We start from the raw sequence: 12,737 nt of genomic DNA on the forward strand, positions 1-12,737 counted from the left end.
GAAAACTACTTGGAACCCCCAAACATTATATATTTTTTTTTAGCAGAGACCCTAGAGAATAAAATGGAGATCGTTGCAATATTTTTTATCACACCATATTTGCGCAGCAGTCTTCCAAATGCAATTTTTTTGAAAAAAAATCACTTTTTTGAACTAAAAAATAAGAAAACAGTAAATTTAGCCCAATTTTTTTCCATAATGTGAAAGATAATGTTACGCCGAGTAATTAGATACCCAACATGTCATGCTTCAAAATTGCGCATGCTCACAGAATGGCGCCAAACATTGGTACTTAAAAATCCCCATAGGCAACATTTTAAAAATTTCTGCAGGTTACCAGCTTAGAGTTACAGAGGAGGTCTAGGGCTCAAATTATTGCTCTCGCTCTAACGATCGCGGAGATACCTCACATGTATGGTTTGAACACCGTTTACATATGTGGGCGGGACTTGCGTATGCGTTTGCTTCTGCGCGCGAGCTAACGGGGACAGGGCGCTTTAATTTTTTTTTTTCCTATTTATTTTATTTATTATTTTTTTTATTTTTACACAGTTTAAAAAAAAAAAATGTTTTGATCATTTTTATTCCTATTACAAGGAATGTAAACATCCCTTGTAATAGAAATAGGCATGACAGGTCCTCTTTATTGTGAGATCTGGGGTCAAAAAGACCTCACAACTACACTAAAAAAGAAAAAAAAAAAAAAAAAATTGTTGAAAAAAAGAAAAAAAAATGGTCCTTTTAAACCGGTTGCTAGACAACGACTTTTGACGTAGCTCCGGTCCTCCAAGACCATAGAGTCGAGTGAGGGCCATCTTGCCCTCACTCGACTTCCTGTCTCTGAGGGTCCGGGACCGGATAGTTTTCCCCGCTGCCGGCGGGTCCGGTAAGCTGGGAAAACGTCTGGGACGCAGCGGGAGGGGGGGGGGCACCTTTTCCCCTGCACCGTAAGGGTAATTCCGCGGAGAATCCGCCACTGGGACCAGCCTTATCTGAAAGCCGACCGCCCGCCGTTTAAAAAAATACCGGGGTTATGGCAGCTATCTGCTGCCATAACCCCAGTATTTAGCTTTTAATGGCCGACGCATATAGTCGTTAGGCGGTCGGTAAGTGGTTGCATGTATATGGCAAACAGGTAACGATGACTGATGGGGTGACAGGTGACAATGACTGATGGGGTGACAGGTGACAATGACTGATGGGGTGACAGGTGACGATGACTGATGGGGTGACAGGTGACGATGATTGATGGGGTGACAGATGAGGATTGATGAGGTGACAAGTGACGATGATTGATGGGGTGACAGATGACAATCAATGACGGGGTGACAAGTGACAATGATTGATTGGGGTGACGATCACTGATGGGGTGACAAGTGTCGATGATTGATAGGGTGACAGATTACGATGACTGATGGGGTGACAGGTGACGATGACTGATGGGGTGACAGGTGACGGTGATTGATGGGGTGACAGGTGACGGGCGATGGTCACCGATGGGTGACAGGTGACGGGCGATGGTGCACGGCGGTACTGATGGCAGTCTCTGGTGACCGGTGAACTTTAGGCTACGTTCACATGTGAGCGTAGCGATCATGGGCAGAATCACTGCGATTCTGCCCGCGATCCAGAAATCATTGCAAATCGCGGGACGCCTGTGCGTTGCCCCTGATTTGCAATAGCACCCCAAACGCTGTGCGATGTCGCCGCCATTTCCGCCTGCTGAATCGCGGTAACATCACGCAAACAACGCATGACGCCCCAAAGAAACTCTTGTACCTTTTTTGGGCGTCATGCGATGTTTGCGCGATGTTACCGCGATTCGGCAGGCGGAAATGGCGACAACATCGCACAGCGTTTGGGGTGCTATTGCAATTCGGGGGCAACGCACAGGCGTCCCGCGATTTGCAATGATTTCCAGATCGCGGGCAGAATCGCGGTGATTCTGCCTGCAATCGCTACGCTCACGAGGACTGTGTGGGGACCTTTATTTTTGTGATTTTACATAGACAGGTGTACAGAGCAGTAACTCACTGTTTCTAGCTCTGCTCTCCTCATACTGGAAACTGTGTGAGGGGAGAAGAGCTAGTAACAGGGAGTTACTGCTCTGTGTTTACATTTTGTGATCGGCTGTGAATGGATTCACAGCCGATCACATAGTAAACAGTCACTGTCAGTGGCTGTTTACTACTGCCGGTGACAGCTTTGTTCCTACGGAACACAGTGCCACCGACATGACCGCGCTGCGCGCTCATCTTGTGGGCGCCTCCATTGTGATCGGCTTTGTCATTGGAACACAGCCGATCACGTGGGAAACAGCCACGCCCATTGGCTGTTTCCCCCCTGCTGGTGACGGGGGGTGTCCCGGGGACACCCCGACACCGGCAGTGCAGGGCGGCGCGATCACGCGCCTTCCCTGCTTAAAGTGATAACGGTCGCACCGCTCCGCCGTAATATGACGGCGGGCGGGCGGCATGTAGTTAAACCTTTCCACAACTTTTTCCTGACCTGTCTGGTTCTTTGGCCTTCATGATGCAGTTTTTTCACTAAGGTTCTCTAACAAACCTCTGACAGCTTCACAGAACAGCTTTATTTAAGAGGCACTGGGACTTTAAAATGTGTTTGCTTGGAAAAATTAGGAGAACAAAGTAAGTCATTCAGCAAGTTTACTGGCTCTGGTACGGCTGCTCACATAAAGAAAGGTTCTCCTCCAAAGAGTGCCTGGTATGCCTTTCAGAGCATAAAAATATAACAGGAGTGCCAAACTGAAAGATGCAAAAACATCTTTTTTTCACCAGGAAGCCTTTTTGGCTTCTGTGGACATCAAGGAAGTGTACCTGCATGTCCCCATCTTTTTAGCACATCAAAACTTGCAACATTTTTCTGTGGAGCCCCTACATCACTGGTCCGTGGCCCTGTTCTTCGGCCTCTCATCATTACCATGTTTGTTCACCAGGATGATGGCCCTAGTATTAGCCAGGTTTCACTTTCATTGTATCCCTATTGTTTGTGGAGCTCTTGTTGAGGGGCCAGACACTGAAAGCTCTTTTGGACAGCATGGCATTGACTGTTCAGACGTTACAGTGGTTCGGGTGGATCCTGAAACTTCAGAAATCTTCTCTGGAACCGATTCATGGTTTGGAGTATCTTGGTCTAGCCCAGGATACAGCTCAAGACAGAATTTTTTTTCCACAAGACTCTCTGATCTCAAACTCGAGCTCTCTAGTCCTGGAGTCATCTGGGAGATTTTTGCATGGGAGTCCTGGGTTTGATGGATATCTCCTTTGAGCAGTTCTATTTTCCAAGTTCACCCCAGACCTCTACAAGGTAACATTCTGTCATCAAGGGCCATTCATTTTTGCGCTGAGGACAGTGCTGGGGATTTGGTTGTCTTTATAATCTGGTCTCCCAATCCACATCCTGCAGCATCAGGTGATTTTTCTTCTCTGTAGTAGTGGACCATCCTGCTGAAAAGCCATCTGATCAAGATACAATCAGACAAAGCCATGACAATAACATATATAAACCATCATTAAAGAACCAGAAGTCTCACCACTACAAGAGAGTTTTATTAGATCCTGTCTATAGCAGAACTTTATGTTCCAGCCTTGTCCACTCTATACATTCCAGGCATATGGATGGCAGTCTTCCTCAACAGCGGCTCCTGGACCTAGGAAGTGCTCCCTACACCTGGAGGTTTTCCAGGGCTTGTGTTGCAGGTAGGGGATGCTGGATGTGGACCTCCTGTTTTCAAGGTTCAACAACAAACTGAGCAAGTTTGTCATCAGGTCCAGGGATCCCCTAGTTGGAAGCAGGGGATGCCCTGGTGGCTTCCGCCCTAGGAGTTTCTATTTGTGACAAACCCTCTCCTTCCTGAAGCTTTGTTTTGGACCAGTGCTTGGCTCTCAGCACAATTAAAGGCCAGGGTTTTACCCTTTTTCGGTCTTGTTTCAGACTGTTGATCTTTCACTCCTTGCTTCTTTGAACAGGGAGTCTGGTATAACTATAATGACCCCTGGTTCATTCCTGTGATTTTGTGGGATTTGAATTGGTTCTCTTTTTCACTTCAGAGACCTTCTTCTTTTACCCACAAAGTGTATTGCTTGTGATCATCATGCAAGGTGTTGGCTTTATCCTTTGCAGAATTCTTTCTGGTTTTGCATAGGGACTTCCCTCTTGCCTAGGGTGCTTTCTGCTTTTCATCTCAATCAGTACCTTGATATTTAGTCCCTCTGTCCAGCTCCAATACACCAAAAATACATTTCTCTTTCGTTCATTGACGGACACCGCTCCTGATTCTTCTTACCCATTGGGTTATGCTGCTCCCTACAGGAGTAGGACACTAGGCAGGAAAAAACTTGACTACGCCTATATGGCAGTCCCAGGGGTGTACTCCCACTTCTTGCCATAGGTACTCCGTTTTTTCTGCCTAGTCAGGAGTAAGGACCCCCCCTCCCCCCTGGGTAAAGTTATGACATGGCTGTTGCCACATGCTCTTAGGGGAGCTGGTTGGAGTTGCTGCTGACCGGGCTGCTGACCAGGTTTCCCTGGTGCACAATGGGGGGTTGAGCAGGGTTCCCTGCCATCCTGGGGGTTGGTGACTAGGCAGGCATGTCCTCTGGGCTCCCTGTGGCGGTTGTTGAGATGGGGGAGCGGATAGTTTAGCATCCATGGCCTCACGCGGCAGGATGCTGCCGAAAATTTAGGCCGCGGCTTTGCGGCCTACTACTTGGAAACTACGTGAGGCAGCCCCTGTGAGCATGGCTGAATCCACTGCCTCACATTTGGGCAATTGCCTTCCCTTTCGCTGCTCCTGGGTGGTCGGCTCCTTTGAGGCTCACGTCCTGGCGGCTGGGTGCCCTCAAAATGTTAGGCTGCGGCCTACTAGGCCATGCGGCCCAGTCAGGCGTCGCCGTTGGGGGGGCGGCCCCAGTGCGTGTAGCTGAAGCCCCTACTCTTCCTTTGCGCATCCGCCAGGCTGAAGATCCGTGCAATTGTGGCTGGGCCGCCACAAAAATTTAGGCCACGGCTTGCAGCCTGCTGGGCTATATGGTCAGCTTGGCACCTCCCTTGGACCGGGTGGCGCTGTGGGGGGTGTCTTGCCCTCATTATTGTGTGGAGCACCTGCCTTGTTTAGCAAGGTACCCTGCCTGCGCATCCGCATCACGCCGGGCGGCCCCCTTTGAAGAGGGCTTTGTCCTATTTCCTCTATGGAGGGCACAGAGGGTAACCCCTTGTTTTTTGTGGGATCCAACAGGTGGTCCATTTGTGGACCCATGGCCGGCATCCCCTTTGTGGGATCACAGTCTGCGGCCTCCACTGATATTTTTTCGGGGTGAGCTCAGTATTTAGCGACCCTACTGGGTCTGCATCCACACACCCTAAGTGCTCAGATAGTGCGGATGATTCCTCTGCTCCTCTAGCCGTGCTTAAATAGGCGCTGGTGGATGCATTTTTTTGTGTCAGTGCATGAAACTAAAAATGGAGGTTGTGGCTGACCCCGTGTTGGAGGCACCGGTTCCTTTTGGCACCCACAGGCACTCCAAAGCAGCGAGGGTGTTCCTTTTTCCACTTACCTTGACAACATTGTCACAAAACAGTGGGGTTTTCCAAAACGCAGTGGTTGCTAGGCGTTTTTTGCTTGCGGTATCCTTATGAGGATTTACTGCGTAAAAGGTGGACAGTCCCACCTGTTGTGAACTGACCGGTTTCCAGGTCAAATTGAGTTACCTTCACTCCGGTTGAGGAGCCCCCGACCTTTACAGGTCCAGCTAATAAGGCGGATGCTCTGGCCCGCCATATTTGAACTGAGGCTGGTTCGGAAATTAGGCCGGTAATTACTATTGCCCTGGTGTCGCAAACTCTGACCGAGTGAGCTAAGTTTTAAGCCGGGAACTGGAGGGAGAATAGCTTCCCCTGCCTTTGCGGAGCTGGTGGACCGGTTGATCCAGGTGCTACAGTTTGTCTGTGATGCCTTTTTGGATGCGGCTCCTTTGATTTCTAGGCTGTCTGTATCAGCAGTGGTCCTTCGGCGTATTGTCTGGCTGAAATGCTGGTCTGCAGGCTCGACTTCTTCTTAGAAGGTCTTATCTGATCTCACTCTTGTAGGGGATCGCCTGTTTGGAGCTTCCTTGGATGACATCATTAAGGGTCTCACAGGGGGAAGAGTACTCTTCTTCCGCAGGCTACCAAGGGCAAGGAGTCCCGTCGTAGACGTGGGCCGTTCTCGGCTCTTAAGCAGCCTCTTTGTCTCTCAGGATCTCCAGACACATCAAGGACTCCTACTTGCACATTCTAATATGTGCTGGTCGCCAGCGCTTCCTCCGTTTTGACGAGGAGCATTATCAGTTTGTGGTGCTGACCTTTGGTCTCGCCTCCGCACCTCAGGTCTTCACCGGAGTGTTGGCCCTGGGGCTAGCATTGTTTGAGTCAAGGGGGGATTGCGGTACTGGGGTACCTGGACGATCCTCTTCTGCGAACTGAGTCTCTGACTGCTCTGATGGACTACTGGAGATTGCTCTGCGAACTCTAAAGGCAGTTTGGTTGGATCCTGAACATTCAAGAGTCTGCTTTGATTCTGTCCACAAAAACTTGACACTCTGTGTCTGACTCTGGACTCGGCCTCAGCCAAAGTGTTTCTTCCTTTGGAAAAACTCCAGACATTGCAGGAGGCAATTCAGCTGCTGTTGTTCAGCAGACAGTCATCTCTCCAGTCTTGCATGCGTGTGCTGGTCCTGATGGCGTGCACCCTCGAGGCAGTCTGTTTGCACAGTTCCACACAAGATCTCTGCTAAAGAGTTTCTGGTGAAATGGATCAAGGATCCATGGCCTCTAGAGGTGGCTTCGCTTTCCAGCTCTTCAACAGGGTAGCCAGCATTCTAAGGTGGGCTGACTGATTCGTTCCAGCCCTCTCCCACTTCTGCCACAACTCCTGTGCAGGATTCAGGCAGAAGGGATTCCAGTGATTCTAGTGAATCCATTTCTCTGATTGATGGAGTTGGGGTTTTTTCTTCTGATACTGCTTGTAACAAAACTGAGTTCCTACAGCAGGAAGTAGTAGTATACCCCCTGGGACTGCCCCATAGGCGTAGTCAAGTTTTTTTCCTGCCTAGTGTTCTACCCCTGTAGGGAGCAGCATAACCCAAATGGTTAAGAAGAATCAGGAGCTGTGTCTGTCAATGAACATCAGAAAAATGGATTTTACGGTAAGTCAAAAATCCCATTTTTGTTTCATTGTGAGGATGTGGTTTGACCTATAAGAATCTTTCAGCCAATGCTTGTTTCGGAAACACAGATTCCATTTGTCATTCTAAAATGTCCTCCTTATGGATGCACCCGTTTCATCATTTCTAGGTGGCTCAGACAAATCCTTTATCCATGCTTATAGTCTCAAGGATCTCTTACCACCCTCTCCTGTCGAGGCACACTCCACTAGATCTGGAAGTGCTTCTTGGGCTTATTGGTATCAAGCAGCGGTTTCCCAGATTTGCAAGGCTGGCACTTTGTCTCATGTTCTCACTAGATTCATGTGTAAGATTCTGTGTTAATGATCATGCTCTTAGTATTGCTTTTGCTGCAAAACTGAGGTATGCTGGTAGTAGTAGGCCAAGGGTTTTTTTTTTTTTTTTTTGCCAGTGTCTAGCCTTCCTGTAGGTTGCAGTATAACCCCCATAGGTTAAAAACTTTTGTGTATCGCAATGGACTCTGAGAAAATTATTTTACAGTGAGTACAAAAAATCTATTTTTTGGTAATATCTGCTTGTAGTACAACTTTAAAATTTGAGTTGGTCCCTCCATTAAGAGCATGCATTTTGTGTTGGGTGAACCTGATTTCCAAGTATACCTACCTGTAGCAGTCAGTGTGGCTGCTGTTGGATTATTTTACATTATGGGGAATGCAGAAGCTGGAGTAACTGAAGTATCTATCACTTCTTGTGTGGAATTAGACATTGAATTAATAATTTTATCTAGAATTGTTATTTTACTTCCTGACTGGTTAGAGGTTTGTGTTTTTAGGCAAGTTCCTGGCTGATAACATTGTGGGGTCGGTCATCGTGTTCTCTTTGGTCTTCTGGATCCCTTTCAGTATACTGGTCCACTGTGTGGTGAGTACATGTGTTTCATGCTGAACATTTTGACTTGTCCCTACTAATATGATATTGATATATCCTATATGAATATGAAAGGAGTGCAGATAGAACAATCCTCTCCAGTAACTGAACACACCAATTACATCCACCAATCATCCAGGTTACATCCACCTGATATCAGAGTTTTGTACACTGAACTTTAAGGCTACATTCACATGTGGGCGTAGCGGGACGCCTGTGCGATGCCTGTGATTTGCAATGGCACCCCAAACGCTGTGTGATGCTGCCGTGATTTTCGCCTGCCGAATCGCGGTAACATCGCACAAACAGAATCACGGGACGCTTGACGCCCAAAAGAAGCCCTTGTACCTTTATTGGGCGACAGGCGTTGTTACCGCGATTCGCCAGCGTTTGGGGTGCCATTGCAAATCACGGGCATCACACAGGCATCCCGCGATTTGCAATGATTCTGGATCACGGGCAGAATCGTGGCGACATGTGAACGTAGCCTAAAACAGTTCTCAGCAGTTGAACTAACTTTCACATTTTGTTCTTTGCGGTTTTACTATGCCAAAAATGTAATGTAGAATGTTCTATCCAAAAAAAAAAAAAATGCAGGCGCAGAGGGGCAGCTATTCTTATACAGTACTTCCTTAATTTTTTTTATTTTTCCTGTAAGTAAAGCCAAAGAAATGCAGCTCTAGGTGAGTGACATGCGAACCGGAAACCCAGGGTGCTGCACAGCTTGTCTGTGAGATTCCGAGACATGCAAAATGGTAACTTTATTGAAGCATTAAAATCACATCACAGGTATGACCAGAATGTAAAAGGTAACGTGTTTCACACTAACGTCAGCGCTTACTCAAACCTCATATACACGTACATTGCATGAAAGATATATATGTATGATACAAGTAAGCATGGTACGGCAATTAAGCAATTGAACAATTAACCGATAAATCAATTTAAGATGCACTTCCACTACACTAGTGATAGCCTATGCTCCTTGCCTTCCCATACTAACATGTCATATAACACACAAATCAAAAAACAAAAAAAAATCCCAAACAAAATAAGCCACAGAAATCTCCTCCAACCCAGCCCCTGCTGGATGACTGTGCAGGAGAGCACAGGGAAGGAGATGGTCAGCCAACTACAGCAGGACACCCTCACAAACGAAGTGCACATAATGTGAGGGATACACATAATGTTGCTTCCTCCTTTGGAAGGCTGCATGGCTAACAAGCCATTCACAGCACGCCAGACAGACAATGATGACCTATAACCACTTAATGCAGGCATGTTTAAAGTCCTGCCTGCGGGCCAATTTGGCCCGTGGGCTGCTTTAATACGGCCCCACAGGTAATTTAGATAAATACATTGGCATCGTTCATGACTATTATTGCTGCCATCATTAATAATCATCGGTGGGTTCATATAGCGCTTATATGTGATTAACCCTTGTGTGACTGATTAGGGAGCACTCATGCTCCCAATTGAGATGAATACATTGTAAAATCTCAGTTAATGTCAGTTGGTCTAAATCAGTTATGAATATATTTGGACACACCATGTATACTTGGTGTTATGTACTTTACAATGTTCCTGACATATTTCAGCTTCCTGGTTTTTTTTTTCATCTGGCCTTCAGATATGAAAGGCAGAGTGATTTAACACCTGTTGGGATTTGTCATCCATGTGACGAAATGAAAAGTATGTCGTTTGCAATAAACTTTGGATAAAATAGTTAATTTGCATTTCATTTTAATGGTCAAAAGAATGTAAGGCAAAATGGTTGGCCCTCACGCATGTTCACTTCATCAAATCTGGCCCTCTTTGAAAAAAGTTTGGACACCCCTAACTTAATGCAAAAGTTTGGAAAACAACAAATTATGTTTGATGAAATAGTGTTCAAAACTTAAAAAACAGACAAAAGAATTCATAAAAACAAAATATGGATAAAAGATCAAAGAAAGATCAAAATAATCCAACAAAAAATGGACCCCTGGAAACCTCATACACAAAAGGTACAGTTGAACAAAACAGGAATGATCCTTGTATGAATCAACACATAATACCAAACTTACTGACTCCATATAATGTGTTAAATGTGGAGTGATATAAACGAACGTCAGTACCATCATGGCTGTTCATAAAATTATTCAAATTAAAATGCCACTGTGTTCATATATATATCACACCACCATACAAGGATACAGACCAACATACCCTCCAGATGCTAACAGTCCCCTTCATAAAAATGTGTAAGGTGTCACTCATAATTTAACCCCTGTGGAAGTCTAGTGCACAAATGAAAGATCCAATAAACCTCGCGTATACAGAGAGACCTAAACCTGTCACCACCACGCCTGGGAGTACCCACCTTCTCTACACTGGACACTGATGGCCATTGTGTTCCTAATATGATGTGCGTTGAAGTGATGTGCCACACTTGTATCATGATGTTTGACGGTGTCATATACATGGTCTCTCAGGAGGTCGCATAACTGCCTGGTTGTTCTCCCGACATACTGGACATTACATATAGCACAAGTGATGAGGTATATCACATTTTTTGTATTCCAATTAATGAAAGATTTTACACCATACTCTCTTCCATTAGTGCTAGATCTAAATTTGACCCCCTCAATAATTCCCGGACAACTTGGAGAATCATTTGCACCACATTTGAAGTTGCCTCTAAAGCTTGACCAATGTGTGTTACCGGGTCTCTTCGATAAAAAGTAACTAGGGGATAAAGACTGTCCCAAAGAAGGGCTCGTCGTGACACCACTTTAATTCCCATTTTTAAGAACTTTGGTGTAGACCTCATCCTGATTTAGCACTGGAATTTACTTCTCTACAATTTTCCTCACCTTCTAAAATTCCATGCTATAATCTGTGGAAAATACTGGTGCACTACACTTGCCAGGACTTTTTCTCTTACCCCTCAAGAGGTTCTCCCTGGGTGTGGCTCCAGCGATGTCCAGCGCTCTGCTCAAATCAGCAGTAGAATAACTGCGCTGAGTGAAGCACTGACACTCCAACTTGTAATCCACTTCCTCAGAGCAAATGGGGCGAATCCTCAGCATCTGACCCACTGGAATACCCCTGATGGTGTGTCTGGGGTGTCCAGAGTCAGCTCTGAGAATGGTATTACCTGACAATGGTTTTCTGTATAGATTGGTTCTCACTTTGCCTTCACTATGTGATAATGCCACATCCAAAAAATGGTATAGTATGATCGTTTTGTTGTCCTGTGAATCTTCGGTTTAATTCATTGCTATTAAGATATTCTATACATTTTCCCAACACAAACCCAGCTCCATCAAGGACAAAAATCAGATTATCTATGTAGCGATAGAACAATTTAATGCTGAACCTGAATGGATTACCCTCGCCATAGATGTGAACCCTCTCCCACCAACCCAAGTATAATTTGGCGAGAGAGGGCGAAAATCTAGCGGCCATAGACGCATCCCACTGTTGGCGATTAATAAATCCCATCAAAAGAAAAGAAATTGTGTGCGAGAAGGTAACAGAGTAAGAAGGTAAGAGTCCAAAATGAATTGAATGTGTTATATGACATGTTAGTATGGGAAGGCAAGGAGCATAGGCTCTCACTAGTGTAGTGGAAGTGCATCTTTAATTGATTTATTGGTTAAATGTTCAATTGCTTAATTGCCATACCATGCTTGCTTGTATTATTTCATGCAATGCATGTGTATACGAGGTTTGAGTAAGCGTTGGCGTTAGCACGAAACACGTTAACTTTTTATGTTCCTGTCATACCTGTGATGTGATTTTAATGCTTCAATAAAGTTACGAAAGAGTGCAGCAATATTCCAGATTTTTCCATGTCTCTTTATTTTTCCTATAGTTGACTTATTCTTGCAGGTAACAGGATTGGTGTCATTTGGCCTAAATGTGGGTTCATGATTTACTTTAATAAATTCATTGAGGTGTTCATTGACTATATAAATGGCCACGTGCTAGAAGCCTTTGACATAGGTCACTATATTCTGAGTGAATCCTTAATAACCCACTGAAGCTAGCTACTGACTGGAAAGGCATTTGAAAGATCCAGCAGATTTAACTTGCTGTCCACGTGCGGTGACAAAAAGGTGGGCTTTACGCTCACATGCCGCACATCACTATATTGTCAAAAGTATTGGGACGCCTGCCTTCACACATGAACAAGTTCAACTCTTCTGGGAAGGCTGTCTACAAGGTTTAGGAGTGTGTCTATGGGAATGTTTGACCATTCTTCCAGAAGCACATTTGTGAGGTCAGGCACTGATGTTGGACGAGAAAGCATAGCTCACACTCTAATTCATCCCAGCGGTGTTCTATCGGGTTGAGGTCAGGACTCTGTGCAGGCCAGTCAGGTTCCTTCACCCCAAACTCACTCATCCATGTCATTATGGACCTTGCTTTGTGCACTGGTCTAAATCATTCGGTGCAGGGGGGATTATGGTGGGGGGGTTGTTTTTCAGGGGTTTGGTTTGGCCCTGTTACGGAACAGGGCACCCCTGAGCAGGTACCTCCATTGACAGATGCTCCTAGTGCTTCCCGAGGGCTCCAAGCACTCCACCAGACACCGTAAGCACTTCAGACTCCACGAACCGCCGCAGCTTGGTTGGGGTC

At 45.9% G+C, this 12,737-nt stretch overlaps 1 protein-coding gene across 1 annotated transcript in view; it reads left to right on the forward strand.

The window, feature by feature from the left end:
• ADAM17 (ADAM metallopeptidase domain 17) overlaps nucleotides 1-12,737 on the forward strand; it is a 158,823-nt gene that overhangs the window by 140,224 nt on the left and 5,862 nt on the right. The window contains exon 18 of the mRNA XM_082251945.1: nucleotides 8,017-8,105. Within this exon, the coding sequence (XP_082108071.1) occupies nucleotides 8,017-8,105 (89 nt within the window). The remainder of the gene's footprint in view (nucleotides 1-8,016; nucleotides 8,106-12,737) is intronic.

The sequence above is a fragment of the Pelophylax lessonae genome, assembly GCF_965119305.1.
Source record: "Pelophylax lessonae genome assembly, chromosome: 3".
NCBI lineage: Eukaryota > Metazoa > Chordata > Amphibia > Anura > Ranidae > Pelophylax > Pelophylax lessonae.